This window comes from Pundamilia nyererei, unplaced genomic scaffold, assembly GCF_000239375.1.
Source record: "Pundamilia nyererei isolate P.nyererei 1_Seehausen unplaced genomic scaffold, PunNye1.0 scaffold00001, whole genome shotgun sequence".
NCBI classification, from domain to species: Eukaryota; Metazoa; Chordata; class Actinopteri; order Cichliformes; family Cichlidae; genus Pundamilia; species Pundamilia nyererei.
Genome location: NW_005187402.1, coordinates 8,860,948 through 8,880,210, shown reverse-complemented (window position 1 = coordinate 8,880,210; position 19,263 = coordinate 8,860,948). Strand labels below are relative to the sequence as shown.

The following is a 19,263-nucleotide window of genomic DNA, read 5'->3' as shown; positions in this document are numbered from 1 at the left end:
TCATGATGAGGGATGAATTTAGGAGTCGGAAAGGTTGATCTCAGAGTGTCTCTCAGAATCAGCGTTATTCAGAGACGTGAGCATGAAGGACTCTGAGGACGAGTTTTACAGGCAGGCTGCAAGCAATGAAAGCGACACGCTGTAAAACCTGGTACGAAATAATGTGAGCATTATACAAACAAGAAGCGCACGGCGCAGCAGGAGCGTATTATAACCAGAACTCCACCTCGTTGAAAGCATGTGAATTTACAGGTCTTTTTTTTTCATGTTTGTCGATCAATTTCTCAATGCAAAGCTCTTTTACAGATAAACATTGACCTCGTCGGGTTTGTCCTCACAAAATTGACCCATCTGCAGCCAATCTAGCACTCTGGGGCTGAATACTGCTTAGCTGTGTCCCCGCACATCATTACCCTCCTCTTCACTCCATTCACTCTGACTCAGAGCAGGAAAATGACTGAGTGATATAACCAAGGCTCCAGTGTCTCCAGCAGCGTCGCTGCTCCATGCTCTCGGTACGTGCTGTAAGGCCACATCAGAGAGAGCGAGTGAGCAGTGGGCTACGGTGCTGATGTTGCACATTAGATCACCTACACATGACCTCAAACGCTACCTGCTCGGACATCTTGGATGTGCGGTGCTGTGGTAGAGGGCAGAGACCATCTCTGTCTTTCTCGCTTGCTCTTCTAGAGCAACACTGTGGTCAGTGCAAACATCAGAGTGTTTATGAACAAAGAGAAACGCTCTGGTGAATTAGCCCCGTCAAAATTAGCTGCAAAACCTGCGCTCTCTCTAACAATCAACCATGCTGGTATTGAAAAAATAAACAGCTAGTGCAATCTGTATTGAGCTTTATGTTATTTTTTTATTTAAGGAGTCTTTCTTTGATCTTTGTTCAGGGCACTGCTAGAGAGGTTTAAAGGCTTTCCCTCTGTTTAATGGAGGAAAATGAGCCGCAGCTTTGATATCAGTGCATCAGATGTTTTACTTGCACAATGCTCTGCAGGACGCTAATGGCGCAGAATCCATATGATAGGCTTTCTCTATTGTTTGCTGGAAATGAATCCCTTATAACTGAATTGTATAACCTCTTATTTAACCATTATTTTTTTTCACTGTGGTTTGACTATGCAAAACACTCTCTGAGTCATCGTATGGGAAGACTTTACCTCATGCACGCAGGAATCTTATTATGATCACATCCGATTAGGGATTTGTACTTTTCTCACTTGATCAGCATCACCACTACAGCAAAGGTGCTTCATGCCTTTTACTCAGCTCCTGTCACAACTGCATACTGTTGCTTGGCAACAATCACACAACCATTTCATCCAGAATCACCATTTTTCTTTCTGAAAATCAGTTACGGTTACAGATTGGAAAATTGGTAGTGGAGACGTTATTGGTACTGAATATGAACAGTGTGTATGACTCTACTGCATTATACCGGTCTGTACTGCAAAAACATAAAACCCTGTGTGTGTATATCTGTGTACATGCACAGATATAGACTTGGTTATAGTGTATTTACTTATAATTTTACAGAGAGGATTTAACCAAAAGTAGGAACTAAAAAACAACAATTAAAAATATATATTATCATTCACATGACTCATGAACTGTTTCCTCTTCGAATTCCAATTTTTAAAAAAAAACGTCCTTGTTGGAAGTATTTATTTATTTATTTATTTTATTATGACCGAAACCAAAGTGTGCCTGGTAAGAATGAATTATGCTCCATTTTCTTGGGTGAGTCAGCAAAAGCTATGATTAGTGGAAGCAGTTTAAAAAAAAGGTGAATCTCATATAAAGTGTTTCCATGGAGACTGAAAATGATGAACTTTGTGTTTATAACAACAGAGGAACTATACAACAGTCAGCTCTCTGCACAATAATATGTCAGAACAACCAACATATAAAACTTATGATAAACCATTTTCTCATTACCAAACACGGGGAAGATAATTGAAAAATTCCAACTGGAAGGGGAATATTAAATAGATATTTCTGTGTATATTCCACAACTGGGACTAATTCAGAAGCAGAACTGCCTGAAGGGCTAGTCTGTCTCGAACAAAATTGGTTTACCAAAGCTGAATGTACGAGGCACAGAGTGAGGCCAAGAGCTGTCTCCTGTCTCCGTGGAAATCAGCAGCAGAGGTCTCCCAGCTGAAACGGAATCTTTACTGTGCAGCGAGATATGCTCAGGATCACAACTTTAAGGCTACCTGGAAGGGCCCCCGGTGCCTTAAGGGAAAGCTGGGAAAATTAACACTCTTTTGTCAAGAGTGGTTGTGCTTTAGCCGCTGCTAATAAAATTGTGATGTGCTTTTCCGTGGCTGCGCGTGAGGCCATTTGCTACACGGATAGATCAAAGCTGTCGTGCCAGTAAAACACCCCACTGCCCCTTATTTGAACAATGGGAATAATCAATTTGAGATAGAGGTGGCGTTACACTTTTTTTGTAGAAAATTAAATCAACCGCTGATGCTGGGGTGCTTTCAGGTGTCGTGCTTGACGAATACTTTCAATAAGCCGCTTAAGTGCTGTCTGAAACGGGACTCAAGTTCCTTGTAGTAGCAAATTAACATTTCAGGGATAGTTTAAAATAATAATAATATTCATTTAAAATGGCATTTATGCTTCTGATTTAATCAACAGTTGTATTTACCTTTAAACAAATGCACTTTAGACATGAACAATCCACACAGTGTTGTGAAGAAAAAAAAACACAGGTTATCAGTAGACATCACAATCTATCGCTGAACAAAAATTCTGCCGCTTATTTGAAGACCTGCAGTTGTACTCCTTGACTTTAGCTCGCACATTTAAACAACACAACAACCTAAACACACACACACTTACTCACACAGGCATGCAGCACAGCACAGCCACTCACTCATCTTTCACACTCATGTCAAGGTTGATCTGAGTCACAAGTCCCATGTTCATCCCAATTAGCACTTTGATTTGGGAGTTGATAGGTGGTGATATTGGCGGCTTTGGAAGGATGCACCCATCACTCTCCTCTCTCTTTCACTCTTTCAATTCCTCCCTTTCGTTCCATGTTTTTCTTTTTTCTTTCTTTTTCTTTGCTTTTTTTTTTTTTTTTTACATACCTCCTTTTCTACACATTTTCTTGTTGGGTTTCCTGGCACATTCCTTGGATATTCTTTTGACTGTAAAATGAATGGAAAAACTACAAAATAACAGAGAGCTCTGGAAAAGATCGCATGTGACATGCAACAACTCAGACTGAGTTAGAACCCGTCTTCTCCCTCTTTCCCTCCTCCTCCCACCCTCCCGGTCTTCATCAACAACAAGAACAACAGAGGACCTTTTGAAAAAGTAACTGGGGTGTTGCTGCAGAAATATTCCAAAATGGTGGAATGAATTTGCTGCACCCTGGGACACAAGAAGCCCATATTCACATGCACTTCTATTTAAGACCCATTACGACCACACGGAAGGCAGAGAGGCTAGGTTTTGGAAGATATTGGAGCTCACATCCGAATCTGTTAAGTGTTATTTGACGTTGTATGTGCGACGCTCAGAGCACTTAACATTTCAAGCCCATTTTCCTGTGTGGCTCTCCTTCAAGTGATAAAGAATAGGGTCTGTTTAAAAGAGATTAATAGAAATCAAACACTTTTAGCAATGTCAGTCTTCACAAATTCCCAATCTGTGTTTGCCTTTTTGCACAAAGTCTCCTTTTGCATTTCTCTTTGTGGAAAGACAAACTGGAAGTAGAAAGGAGAGTAAAGGGTCTTACATAGGTCAGGCTGATGCCACAGGCCTCTCATGTACCAGACAGAATATTTCACCAACCCTACAGAAGATCATTCACTTATGAGGCAGGCTACTAATTGCTAATATCCCCAGAACAATCAAGACGGTGAGGGTAGGAAGGTGCACCGAGTATTTCCAATCTGTTTCATGTCTGATTAGATTTCGTTTTTCTTTATTTATTTTTCTCAATAAGTCATATTTAAGAAGTCATTTAGTCATCAAAAGAGGAACCTCTAACAGTGGCATGGAAGGGGAGAGTTGATGAAAAGACTAAATGAGAGATCTAGTCAAGATGGGATGTCGTATGATGGACACGGACACAGCATGCGCTAAACAACGGTTCATGCTTCGCGCAAAAAACAAAGGTGGCACAAAATCTTAGAGAAGAAGACAGAAGGAAGTGGGAAGCAGAGACAGGAAAGAAGAGGAGGAGAGGTTTGGTTTCTTCCTGTGTACTCGACACACTCACCATCCTCTGTTGGAACATAGATGTTTAGGTAAAGACAATCCTCATGTTGATCTTGTATGTATGTGGTAACTATATCCAGGTTGAAAGTGAACCATATCGGCATCATTATCTCTGGCACGGCATTGTGTATATTTTGAGGGCAGACAGGAGCAAAATGGGTGGCGTTCTTGATTCCTGACCAGGAAGATGGAGGCTCCGGGGGCATGAAGCGTTTTTCTCCCACGGGGGAGGCAGCGTAAGGAACCCCCAGATACTGGTCGACCGGCCCGAGAATCTCGCTAGGCAGGGGGACCCTCACCCCTCTGAGTTTCCCATACTGTGTGTTCACAGTGGGGTGGTAGTTCTGACCACTCACAGCCGCAAAGCACCAACAAAAACTTAACACCCACAAGGACACGCTGAAATTGGTGCAATTATAGGCACCGTGCCAGTTCTGCGAGGGGAAACGATTTCTCCCGGGAGAAAACCACATGGTCCTTGTGAGCGAGTACAAGTGCAAGTGACCAACATACAAGCCAGGGCACCGCCCTCAGCAAATGCACAGGCTTCCCACTCAGCCCAGTAGTGCAGGCACCTGAGGGACAGTCATCAGCTGGGATACTGGAGCCCACCAGCTTACAGATGAGACAGTCAAAAGTTGAGCAGTTCCTGTCTGTGGCGAGGTCCTTATTCACTGTCCTTCCTCTGCTCGTCGGATCTTCTAACCAGTGCTACAAAAAAAGGACAGAAAAATTAATGACAGTTACTTGAAAATCCACCTGTTTGCTCCCATTTTCAATCAGTCATTTTTATCCACTTTTTGAGTCCTTTTTTATTTTTTAGTCATGACATAAAAAAAGCTCACATAAACATGACAGAGCTCTTAGTGCAATCATCAATCCATATAATCAAGAACCTGTCTTTGACTTGGATATTGCAATTAAGTGTTGGGTAACTTGTCAAGATGTACCAAATAATGCTAACAGGACAATTGAAGTGTGAAAGCCATCAGCTGTCATTAGGTAATTATTCTCTACTTTACAGTCTGACGTTTATATTAACGGTTAATATTTAGACAAAAGGCAGTGGTAAAATTAGCAGTGCGAGTCACACACGCATAATAACACGCTAAAAATTTCATGTCATTTTTAATGTTGGCAGCCTTTTCACTGCGTAGCCCTTTGGAGTAGTTATGCACAAGGTATAAATTAAATGTCATTCTCATTGTTTGCTTATTCAAGAGATCACTTTTTGGGATGAACACAAAAGGGGGGAGGGGAGGATGTTCGCTACAGGCAGCAGTTCCCTCCAGTGACAGCGCTGCAAATGCTAATCAACAGTCCCAGGGTGAACCAGTAACAACACCTTCCCACGCTGCTTGATCAATTTTCAATTTCTGTGGCTTAGGGTCCCTCTCAACCTTGTGTGCCTACTGCAGAGTTTGCTCTAATAACAATGGAGAAGAAAAGCCAGCATTTAGAGGAGGATATTGCATTCCAAAATGACTGCGTAAATGATTTATAATGTATCAGCAGCCGTTGGAGGGCACCTAACCGCTGAGAGAAACCAATCCTGACGTTTCTGGAGGTGCTGTTATCGCTAGGCAGCTATTACCATCCGCCGCAGCTGTGGATCAGCAGACAGTCTGCCGGTGAAATCTATATGTTTAGTTGTATATGCAAAACCTCACTTCAGATCAAAAACATAATGCATACGTGCATGCACATATTTAGTAAATACTTAAAATCAGGCCACTTTCAATAACACTTGGATAAATGGAACATGTGTGCTGGACAATTCTGCTCAGAGATTGTGGCACACAGAGTCCCTGTTAAATGATAATACACGGAAAAAAACCATCCATATCCAGTGTGGGGACTAAAAGGTATTCATTGCTGGGGGGAGGGGGGGGGTGGTGGAAAAGGCTTCAAAATTTAAAAAAAGCCAATCTGGCAAAGTCGGGTCACTGCTCAGTAGGATCCCTGTACCAGAAGCAGAAAACCTATCTCACTTCACTCATGTATATATATGTATATATATGTATATATGTGTGTGTGTGTGTGTGTGTGTGTGTGTGTTATATAAAACATTTTGTTTATTATGTAAATTTTACACTAGACATGGACCTGCAATAAAGCAATTCCACAGCATTCAAAGGCCGAGCTAATGTGAAACACTTGAACATAATCAGATACTGTTAAAACACAGCACTGTAAGAACTAACCTGCAAAAGCATGATAAATAAAAACTACACTGTAAGAAATTTCCCCATTAACTAACAGCAAAGCACCAGCAGCTACAGCGATCAAATTTGAACTGCTATTTTGCAGTTATTGTTTTCTATATCAACAGCTTATAACTGTAAAAGAATAGAAAAATCACAGTACAATACAAGTCTAACATTATAGTTTTGATAGCTTGCTTGCAACCATACAGAAAAGTTTATTACTGTAAAATCTAATAACATGTACTTGAACTAAGACAAGAAATCACCTTCGCTACACTCCCTGCGCTCTTTACACCGCACGGTTATGGGAATGCTGCCATATTCAAGACGAGAACTAACCAACTGCTAAGTGTTTTGGTCATTGTGGCTTATTTTCTTGACCAAGAAACCATGCCCTGCATCTCCAGTAATTAAAGCTTAAACACAACTAAACTCAAAATAACAGCACTTAAATAAATTATTTAAGCTTAACGTTTGCTCTTGTGTTCGCCGAAGAAAAAATAGTGCATTATACCGTAAATATGCACAGCAGCTTGCTGATGATATTTTTTCCTGTTTTTAAAAGTGATTTGTTGTCTATTTAACACAACAGCCTTGTGCAAAATCCTACTATATAGATATATATTTTAGAGATATACTAAAATAAATTTGCTGTATGTCTAACAATCACTCCACCTTATTCATATTCAGCCTATTAATACCAATAAAATGTCGACATCCTTTAAAAAAAACACAAAAGCACCACAAACTATACTCTTAAATTACCACAAGGTCAAATAAATACCAATGAAACTACTTCTAAAACAGATTTTTCCTAGTATTCTAATCTTCATAACGGCAGGATACATTGCATTAAAGCTAAGTATTTAAGTACTATTAAATTCTAATGACAGAAAGCTAATGACCAGGCCTATATGTCAGGTTGTTTTTCAAAAACAGTTTCTGCTTCAATTGCACATGATTTGTGTTTGATTTCAAGTTATGCCACAAAAAAGCTCCACATATTGATTCCCTGAAAAAACAGAAATGCTTGACAAAGGAGGCTTCATAAAGGCCATCCATTCACACATTTGCAGACACAGATAGTCAATTTTCCATCGCAATTTTAAATGAAGTATTTTCTGTTTGGATTTTCTCACACCGTCTGAGAATAGGAGTGATGGGACTAATTCTAGTCAAGATAAAATACATCAGGTCAAACTTTTTAATCAGGACATAGCAAGGACATAGGACACTGTGATGGAGTGTGTGTGTTTAGAGGACACACAGCACAGAGGACTTCATCAGTCTCTTCTCCAACAGCATCTCAGAGGTCCTCCGCTTTGATCTCTCTACCTGCTGAAGCACTGCCAAGGGAGAAACAGAGAGAGAGAGCGATTGCATGAGTTCTCCCTCATCATCCCAGAAATATTGATCGTCTCATCACTGTGGCCTTGCAGCCCGTAATAAATACAGCTGGAGTGATGGAGGCGGAAGGAGGGGGGGAGGATGGGTAGGTGGGTGCTGTGCTGACTCTAAGTCAGGTTATTAGCCCTTAATGCAAGACGGCACTCCACCAAGTACATGCCATTAAACACCCTCCTCCCCAATTCTCCAGTGACTGATTAATGGGACATGCGAAATTTCTGGCAGTCCAAATCATATTTAGCATTATTCAAAATGGCCACACTGGTGCATCATGTGAGTACAGATCTCATGTATAGAAGAGAAAAAAAACCACATTTTATTTCTCTTTATATTGGTCTGAGTCCAGAGCCGCGCACACTTACTGTAGAAGACCCTTTGTTCTCCTACAGCAGAGAGATTTCTGCATCGCAATAAAAGTCTGAGCCAAATGTACTCCTACGCTCCGACATCCCTTAGAGAGAGGCTGAATGGACTCTGATAAAAAAGGAACCAATAAGAGTTCTGAGTAGATGGGGCATCTGACTCGCCACACTCTGTTATTATAGTAACTAGTCTGCAACAAAAGCATTCACAAAAGCTGCATTAGTCTTCTGGAACATCTAACTTCAAATGAAGTGAGCCATCCCGACCTCAGAGGGTGTAATCAGTGATTACAAATGCAGCGCTGTTACATGGAAACCGAGGGACAATGTAATGCGATGCAAAAAAATGATTAGGGCAGCCCACTGAAGGTCAGTGTTTTAAAGCATCAATCGAAGATAGCCAATTCAACTCAGATTCTCTGAGTTGCACATTTGATTGCCCGTGTGACATCACACGCTCATGGTCAACCAGTGGGTGGAGCAAAAATCTAAGACAGAGTGCTACTATTTTCCATCCATCCATTCATTCATCCATCCATCCATCCTCTGCCACTTATCAAATTCAGGGTTGCACGGGGGCTGGAGCCTATGCCATTTGGAAAACTTTCAAAAACTCAGGCAGAGCTTGTCTATCAACGAACAACAATGTTGTGCGCTACCTGGATAATTATACAAATCATTGTAATACCTTGGTATTGTCACGAAAGGATGGGCAAAATAAGTAAATAAATAATGAGCGGACATTTAAATCATTATACTGAATGAGCTAATCCGTTTTTATAGACAAAACTCTTATTCTTTTAAGGAACAGTCAATATAATGGGAAGCAGACCAAAGTATCCAGGTGGTAACTTTAGCTTGAACTTGTTAAAATTGTCTTCACCTTTGATTTGTGCTACCAAAAGATGCTAAGGCCACTTTTTCAGACAAGCTCTTTTTATGACAGGATTACTCTCTGGTCTCTTTGTTTTCAATACTGTGGAAAATACATATCTCTCTAAATGGTCTGCTTACACATGTTTGTTTCAAATATGCAAGGGATCTTTACACACCAAAATCAGTGATGAATGTATGCACTGTGCATGTGTTAGCTCACAGACACACTCTTTACATAAGCTCCTGGGCTCGACAAAAACAGCATGCCATATTAAATCAATGAGATTGGCATGTTTCAGAAACAACATTCACAAAATGTCAAAACCAAACTGCGGCATCATAAGGCTCCTGCTGGGAACCAGTGTAGTGAGCAATAAGGGGCCACTCTTCCCTTCTCTTCCTTTTTTCGTCAGACACAGAGTTGTGCAGTCATTATTACTTAGGAGATTTGGCACTAAATCAAGGACAAAAATGCGGCACATACTGACTGCTAATCACCGCGGTGATGCTGACATATTTTTAAAGAAGCAAATGGGAGACGACAATGGTGTGGCTGTGGCCACCTGCTAAGCTGTGCGTCTCCACCCCTTCTCCTAAGTGCTGGATAAAGGTGTCCATGACTATCATTACCAGCCGAGCAGCCAAAGTAACGCAGGAAGATCGGCTTGGCAAGCCAAATAAAGACAGATTCCAGGTGAGCATGTGTTGAGATGAATTCTGCGGCTGCACAGCAAATAAATAATGGCCATTCTGTTAACTGCTGACGGTGCTTGAAACAACTGTTTGCTCTTCGAGACTTAAATGATAGGGACAGATTTGATCTAGAAGTTTTAAAGCTGCGAGTCGAGGCAGAGAGCCCATTCTTACATCTATATTCCCTCTCTCTCTTTCACTTGAATGTGTGTGTGTGTGTATGCCTCTGAGTGTCAGATACAGTTTAGTAAGTAATATGATGTGGGAAACAATATGTGGGGGTACAGGAATATTAATCAGAGCTAACCATCTCAATTAGATGGGAAAGGACGGAGTTTACATTTTAAAAAAATGATATATACGTAACTTTCCCAAACAGTTCATCATCCCAACTCCTATTGATCCCCTACAGAGTCCCACAAGACACTCCTACTGAAACATCTTAAAGTAACTAATCACTCAAGAAGCCCACAGGGATTCGTTGAGAAACCGCAGGGGCAAGTATTGGGTCCGTCTCTAATCTAGCTGTATGTAAACACATTAAGACTTTACACATGGCATACTCATTATCCAAGCTCCCACAGATGCCGATTGCAGGGAGAGATCTGTTCTCTTGACAAAGTCTTTTGTGTGCAGTTTCCATCACCCTGCCAACACAGTTTCATAGCATTGCTTACCAAAGAGCAGAAGATGAAGGTGGCCTCAGTTAAGTCTTTGACCGTAACAATAATAATTAAAATCCTGTGATTTTGTTTATATAATGCTTTTCACTCTTCACTGCATAACTGTGTAATTACGTATTAAGGTTGATCTTATAAGTTGAAGATGCCTTTGTTGCAGGCAAAGTCACACACCATAACATATTCTCATTAGCAATATGCAACATACACTTAAATGCTTATCATTATTCTAAAAACACATATTGTACTCGTCACTATCCCTTTTACTAGCAAGGCACATCTCACTCATTCAGATCTCCTTTTGCCTTCAGAACAACCTTAATTCATTATAACATAGATTTAACCTAAGTTCTGGAAACATTTCTCAGAATTTTTAGACCCTATTGATATGAACGAGTCACAGACTTGCTGCAGATTTGCTGGGTGCTCATTCATGATACCAGTCTCCCATTCCACCACCTCGCAAAGGTGTTAAGATCTGATAACAGCTGAGTACAACAAATTCATTGTCATCTTCAGGAAGCCAGTCTGCGGTTGTTTGGGGGTTTGTGACATGGAGCTTTATGCTTCCAAAAGCAGTCATTAGAAGATGTTATCACAGGGGACATGAAGGGATGGACATCATTAGCAAAAATACTCAGGTATGCTGTGGTGTTTAAATGATATTCACTTGGTATTAATTGGTCAAAAGTGTTACCAAGAAAATATCCCAATACCGTTATACCACCACCACCATACCATCATATCACAGCCTAAGCTGTTGATACAAGGATGGATGCCAAATTCTCACACTACCATCCAAATGTTGCAGCAGAAATCGTGACTTATTGGGGGATGCTTTCCAGTTTTCTTTTGCCCAACTTTTATGAGGCCTGTGGCAATGGTAGCCTCGGTTTCCTGTTCTTAGCTTACTGGTGTAGTACCTAATGTGCTCTTCTGCTGCTGTAGTCCAACTGCTTTGAGACCAAGCTTCCTAGCTTGATGCACTCTAGCCATTCTCCTCTGACCTCTGGCATCAAGAAGACATTTTCGCTCTGAAAACAGGATATTCTTTTCTTTCTTTTTTTTACTAATCTCTGTAAATCCTAGAGATAGTTGTGTGGGAAAATCCCAGTAGATCTGCTGATCACACAACATAACATATTCTCATTAGCAGCTGCTGATCTACTGCTGGCACGAACAGTCACATTCAAAGTAACTTTAATCACCTTTCTTCCTGACTCTGATGCTCAGTTTGAACTTTAGGATTTTGTCTTGATCATATCTATACGCCTAAATGCACTGAGTTGCCTCTGATTGGCTGATTTTGTTTCACTGAGCACCTGAAAAGGGGAACATCGCAAAATGCCTGTTGAGTGTTTATAATTTTGGTGTAGAAAACAATGTAATCACTCATTTAGGTGGTTGGTGGGTAGTCATTTAGCTACTTGGCTAAGTAAATCAGTGCATTAGAAATGCAACCATGGGATGTCCAATTTACTACAACGAACATTTTTCTGAATGTTTTGTTTTCTGTAGTTGGTCAAATCATCTTACATCTGTGAAGTGGAAAACTCATTTGATTGGGCTTGCTTTAACGCATGAGGAACCACTCGAGCATACCAAGGAGAATTCAGCAGATATTTCAAACAGCTTCCTTCATCTCCTCCACTGTGAGGACAGCACGTATAACATGGCAGCACAAACATCAATTTCTGGCTTACAGTGGAAAAGAGGATGGATTTTTAGCCTTCTGGGATTCTTTCCTAATAAAATTCAGGCAAGAGCAAGGAACCTGAACAGTACCGGCATGGCACTACGTATATAAAGCAAGTGTAAGTTTATGACCATTGCTTCAAATGTGAACTGCTGTGTATTACTTTTGCTGCACTCTTTTGGCTAAATGCTGCTTGTCCTGGAGTTCCCTGGCAGTTAGTGCCTGAGAAGAAAACGCTTAAATTTGCACTGATTGATTATAGTTATAGAGATTAATGGGGATATATGGGGATATTGGTGGGGATAAATGGCTTATTTCCAATTTAAACTCTGTATTGAATACTTAAAGTATGTCATTTTAAGTAATGCATCTAACAATATGCAGTACTCTGCACATTTATCAGACTGGCCTAAGTGGATGGGAGTGGGGAAACATTTTTCTTAAAGCAGCTATTAACACTTAACAAACATATAGACTTGAACTGAGGGTTTGCTTTGAGTTAATTGAGGTCTGGCTGGTAATTACAACAGAGAGTTGATCTCTCGCAATCAAGGTTCCTAGTTCATTGGCACCACATTATAAAATCTTAGATGGATCAGCTCCTATGGCCAGTATTGACTCTTCTACTCTGGGTTAAAGCAACCATTCATTCGTTGCCCTACAAAAAACCATTTGCAGTGCCAGTATCAAATACTAATACGCATTAAAATGAACTCAGACTGAGGAGTGCTTTAAAAAAAACAACAAAAGACTGGCTAAAGAAGAAGAACAGTTTTAATAACAAAGTAACAAACTGCATAAAATACACATTTGACATAGGAATCATTAGTAGATATCTCCCAGTAGGAGCAGACAAAAGAATGCCCCAAACACCCACCATCTTCCAATAAAAAATAATAACAAGTAAAAAACAAAAGAACACAGGAACATTGCAAACCATATAATGCCACAGTGCTTTGAAGAGCTGATCGTCCCCCCCCCTCAAAAAAAAAATAAAATAAAATTGCACCATTTCAGAAAAGCAGTGGAGTCCTGTGCTGAGTGCATGTAATTCACCACTTTCATCCACTGCATTTTGAATTATGTTTTCTCAAGACGGAGATTAAAAATTCAGATCATCTTGTCCAAAAGAATGTGAAATTCATTAATTTTTTTTGCAAAAAAAGACGAAGATGAAGAAGGCCTCTGGGGCACCACTGTGGCTTTGTGCATCTGCATGAACATATACTGTAAGTATGCTGGGAAAATGAATCTCTCCGTGGCCTAATGAGCTAAATAAGAGCAGTAATTTAAGGTAAGTAGGCCGCGGCTCTGACTGAGAATCCAAAGATCAGCTTTATCATTCGGTGCGAACGACTTACAGAATTATACATATAGGAAGCAGAGACATGACCCAGATGCTACTTGTTAAATTAATGAGCTAATAATGCCTTAAGTACCTTAACATTTGCAGCGGTAATTTGGAAACAGCAATATTCCACATTCAGGTAAAATATGATGTCCGACTCAAGACTTACTTCGAGAACATAAATTACGGCAATTTAAATGTTTTGATCTGAAAGCATCAGAGTCTCTACAAGCGTGCTGTTGCTGGAACGGGACTCCACTGCAGCATATAGAGCAGCTTAGAAATAGCTTCACCTTCTCCCTGGAGACATGTACTTAAATGTTAGCTGTTCTTCTTAAGCGGCCCTAAATCATACGCCTGAGAGTCCTTAATTGTGATTGATGAACAATTAAACCAAGGTGAATTTTGAGAAAATAACATGTTAATGAAAGCGGCAACACACGACACATTATTGTGATGTTTCCTTTCAAACACTGCGACTACTTGGCTTCCTTGCAGAGTATTTCACAGATGCCAAAAGCACAGTGGTAGAATGATGTTATTGACATGCAAATGTCTGGTAGTTGCAGAGAAGTGAGAGGCGCCAGAGTGTATTGTTGTGTGACAAGCAGAATTTCTGAATACAAAGCTGGAAGCAGAGATGTACACGAGTGTGTTTGATATGGCAAAACCCAAAGCACATATACCCACACTACTAAAAAAATAATGGATCTGAGAACATGGTGGTGGAGGGGGGGTCCTATTTACAGAGGGACTGCAGGGTTACTTTAGCCTAATGACAGAAGATTAAATGAGGTCTGCACATGATGCCAGGAGTTTTATGGGAGCATAATTAAGTTTTGAAACAACCCGACAGTGATGTGCTTTTAACTAAAGGTCAACAGTAAACAGCAAGGTGAGCCACACTTGATTACTATGTATATCACAACATCAAAAAAGATGCTGCTGCTCTAATGAGGGGGTGACCTTCATCTTCAGCATAAACAAAGACCAAACTGACTAATACTGCTCTACACGGCCTTTATCAGCCATTAATAGGAGGCGTTTAAGAAATTAATAGTACTTTAATATTAAGAAGAACTATTTAACATAAAATCTTTGACATTTCAGAAGCTGGTATTCCCTTCAATGCTTTCCAATCTAAAAAAGATCAAAAGAAGGTGTGATGTACTTAGCGTCGAGACAGCCTGAATACAGATGAATGAAGACAAAAACCCACAAAACATCAGAAACAAAAATTCCTGATGGCATTATCTTAAATCCAGTAATAATCTGCTTTTTTACATGTAAATATGGTTTGGGCATTTACATCGTCATTCCTCGCATTATAGGTTTAATTATAGCTAAAGCCGGGTGAGTTTAGAGGAGATGTGGACAGACAGCTGCCATAGCTAAAGCATCCCCTTTATCCAGCACCGTCACAGCCGCTGGCTGCTTCTCCCATTGACGCCCACAGGCCAATGCTGGACTTTAAGGTACAGTTATTGTTCTAATTTCTCTTCCATAAAAATCAAAATCAAAATCATTTTATATCAAATTTTAATTCATAAAACTTAAAAGTCAACAGAAACCTCCAGCATCCAAAAATGTATGGTAAACATTTAAAAGGCGCTCTGGATTATTATTGTTTTCCCACCAGTGTCTCTCCCAGTTGTCTTTTAGAAAAGCAGCTGTATTTCTCTGTTCATTGCATGCTCACCCTGATATTCTTGATATTATTAGTCTGTCTGGAGACTCCACGTGATGATGAGCTCAGAGGGACATTTTAAATGACAGTGCCTTTTCTTGAAGGGATAGCATAAACAACGAAGGCAACCATCTTTGTCTTGTTGCTAACACTGATCTGAATTCACTGGAAAAAAATATCTCTGGAGCAAAGCTGGTAAATGACACTGCTACTGTTGCTATTATTTAGAAACAGGGAGGTTAGGGTTGGCTGGAGGAGTTGGGGGTGGGTGCGGATGAAGGAGACATGCCTCAATATCACACGTGGAGGAGGGAACACTGTCCCCTGACAGCAGTCCTTTCAGCTAGCCCTGGCAGATATGTTTACTCTCTATTCACTATTTCTAATCCTGTCTGAAAGCCTAGCTTGAATGTCAGGCTCCTTCCTAAATTGGCTCGTGTTCTTAGTGATTGATTAAAAGTACTGTAACCCAGCTTTATCAGACTACCCTGAACTCTGCATTTCTGCCAACTCTATTAGGTAATGCATCCTTTGTTATTTTACTTGTTGGTCTCACCGCCTGCCCGTCTTTGGGAAATGCTCAGATCCATTCACTGTGATGCAGAATACCCAGTCGTACCTGGCTCTATGGTTGTACAGCAGCCTTCAGATCAAACAGGAGAACTGCCTTAAGCTCAAAATAGTTTCTGACAAATGTGGCATCCTAATTCAATATACCATTATTCAGTGAAATTGGCCTAAATTTATCAGGAGTTTCCAAAACCAGCATGCTGAGGGATATACTTAAAAAGCATTTCATAATCTTTCCATTCCTTTTTTTCTAACTTTTGACTGATGCCATGGTGATAGCGGAAACACGTCTCTGTCCCCTGACACTGAGCTAAACAACACGGCTATAATTCATGCTTTCTAATGCTGTAATATCCCCATGCCATTGCACACAGAGGAGAGGAGAGGTTGCCCTGATGTTACTGCTGACGCCTAAGTCCTAGACATTGTACTTAGAGTGTCTCCTGCAGGACATTATTCAAACACACACACAGGCGCTACAAAGTCCATAAGACAAGAGTAGGCTGAACACATACGTCCTCAGATGCGGCAGCTCGCTGAGAGTACTCAAGGTTGTATTATAAGATAGGAAGTGAAACCAGTGATATTTTGACCTCACCATATGTACTCTAAGATAAAATCTTTGAATTCAACAGAACGGGAAGCTACAGCATAGACACTATGCATATGGCATGAATTAAAATCCCATTTGTGCACTTTAAGCAGAGTAGAAGACCACATTAATGACTGCACGCTTAGAAGTAGGCCATGTCCAAACACTGCAGGCAAATTTGGCCTCGGGTTGTCTGCACTTCCTCAAAAACTGCACCAAACACACACTGGATGCTGAATCTCCTTTCCTATTCTGTGCCTACTCTGCACCAACGAAGCCCAGAGCAATGACAGCGCATACTGTAGATACTGTATGGGAAGCCATGCATAACTTTGATCACACATCTACACTGATTTCCAAATTCTTCTAAAATAAACTCGCCTTGATCTGCCTCTCTTTTACCCTTTTTCTTCTTATTATTTTTCGCCTGTTTTTCTAAACATCCTTTCCTGTTCCGTGTTTCATTAGCAACCTAAGGGGGGGTAAAAACTAACATCCACTAACATCTGGATGTTAGCTAGCTCGAATGAAAAGTCATATCAGATCAGATCCCGCTACATCAAATGAAACTGGAGGGTACATTATTTATTCATTTCACTGCTGACATCCAAACCATGCCCTAAACGGTGACACTTTGAAAACTATTCCTCTGTGCCTGAACTGCGCTGATACGAGTGCAACTAGCGGGGGCTCGCAGAGGGAAGGGAGTTTTATGTTCCTTTTACCAGGGATGAATGTAGAGGAGACAGAACAACGGGGCCATTGTTGTTTTCTAGCTTAAGAGCCTTGGAGCTTCTGCGAGGAGCAAACACAACAATGAGAGTGCCTCCATGCCTGCTGTAAAATTTCATGTGACTACAAGGCCTTCCCGCAATTTTCACAGACACTAAAAGCAGAGCCCTTAGGACCAAAAATGGCATGTCAACTGTTACCAATACAACTGCTACCCCTTTGGTGAATGGAAACTCTATGTAGGTAAATCTCAGTGTGGGTTTGTGTGCCAGGTGATTTGTTTTTGGGGTTGTTGTTTTTTTTTAAATATATGTTTTGCAAAAATTGTGTGAAAAATAATAAGGAGACTTTTACTCTAGCTTTTATTCAGAGTTTCTCTGTATTGTCAGCACAAAAAGGGAACGCTTTTTGCAGGAACAAAAGCGCCCGTTGTTGCAATTAATGCACCTTTCAAACTCAATACTATACTTTTCTAGAACTAAAAAAAAAAAAAAAAAAGAAACGATGCACCTCTTGAAGAACCTAAGAGCTGCATGATTGCCCTTTACATCCAGAGGTTAGCATCGCCAACTTGGTATGCAGACAAGCTCCAAGAAAGAAATCCATGTGTGATGGATACAAAGAAAAGGTTTTCAAAAGAGGGGAGAGTCTCCTCTGTGTAGGATTAAGCGCTTTAGATGTAATGATGAGAGAGGCCCTGTTTTTATTTGTTTTCAAAAGGCATTTTGCTCTTAATGGAATAGCGTCTGCTTTCCGTCTCCGGAGGATACGAATGCTCATCAAAGACCTGGCTTTGTCAAACAATCCATAAACTCTTAATGTCACACGGCAATAGATAGTTGCTAGACAGGTTCAGAGCAAGGGAGAAAAAAAAATCAATGACAAGTTATACCAATTTACAATGTCATTATAGTGCAAAAGGTTTTATATCATACTCTTTTGCTCTGTGATCCCAGACCATTAAGGGACTGCTCATGTTTTGGGAAGTTCCAGCTCAGAATTCCTTGGTGGGATTCTCGCGCTTCCTATCAATATCTGAGGCGGTGGCTGCCAGAAGATTTGGTAGCACTCGATGCCCAGGGCTGTAAATCTGGGCCAGGGGTTGTGTGGGATGCTCAGATAAATGGGTTGGGCTTTGTTTTATTGCAGCGCTGCTTGTCTTAACTTTCTGTGTCTACCAGGGATTTAGAAAATGTGCTACTGTCCTTGGGCCTCTCTCTGTAACAGCAGCTCTGAGTCGGGTTTGAGTCAGCCCTGGTGCCCCCAGATTACATAAATATCCTCTATAAGCCATTCACTACTATATCCGCGCGCTACTGTTTTGGTTGCTTTTTTTATCTCCGGCAGCATTTTGTTGTTTTTGCACGAGTACGGGGTGCAAGTTTCAGATTAAAAAGCAGAGGAAGCAGAGGATCCTCATTTAACCCAATTTGACGATTCCTCTCACACTGCGTCGAACAATTAAATGCAAAGAGTAAACATTTTGCTTTCAAATTGTTGAAAGACCTTTACATATGATGCAGCTGTTTGTTATTTGTGTGCAGCTAAGCATCAATATAAAAGAAAAGTGGGCCACGGAGACACAAAGCACAATTATCCCTGAGGAAATATGTCACTTTTCCAACGTCCTTTGTGATAAGGTTCCTTTATTCATTCTTCTTTCAAAAAGCACAGTGGGGAAACAAAGGCAAAGATATAGCTTATTAGGTCAGTTTATTATTATTTTTTTGTAAATATATATGCAAACTGATCTTGGATCTGCTGGATAAATCACATGGGTATCATTAGAATCAACCCCGAGGAGTCTCCAGCTGCAGCGTGTTCGTGTGTGTTTAGGATGGCTCGTGACTTTCCGGTGTTTTTTCAACATCCAATCAAGTAAAGCGATGTGTAGCAGTGTGGCAGCCCTACTGAAATGCATCTGTACTCTTGCAGAGCTCTGATGCCTTTTTGCACTGTAAAACACACACACTTCTTCATTTAAATAATTTATTTCAGAAGCAGACTTAGGAGACAGCTCGGTCATACAAATCAAGAGGAGGCTCAGAGAATGCAAACTCGTTACCCTGCCCGATTGTTATCCTTTAGCATAAGCTAACCTTAACCCTAACTCTATTGGACATCGCAATATTTAACGTATTAGTGGGTGCCAGGCT

The 19,263-nt window shown here is 40.6% G+C and overlaps 1 protein-coding gene across 2 annotated transcripts in view; it reads right to left on the bottom strand.

Moving 5' to 3' along the window:
- Positions 1–19,263, bottom strand: part of nlgn3a (neuroligin 3a) — a 131,403-nt gene that overhangs the window by 103,389 nt on the left and 8,751 nt on the right. The window contains exons 2-3 of one of the 2 annotated variants that reach the window (XM_005719709.2): positions 4,259–4,968; positions 3,120–3,179 (exon numbers count right to left, since the gene is read on the bottom strand). In XM_005719709.2, the coding sequence (XP_005719766.1) occupies positions 3,120–3,179; positions 4,259–4,730 (532 nt within the window). In that variant the 5' untranslated portion in view covers positions 4,731–4,968. The remainder of the gene's footprint in view (positions 1–3,119; positions 3,180–4,258; positions 4,969–19,263) is intronic. The other variant, XM_005719710.2, reaches the window with a different exon arrangement.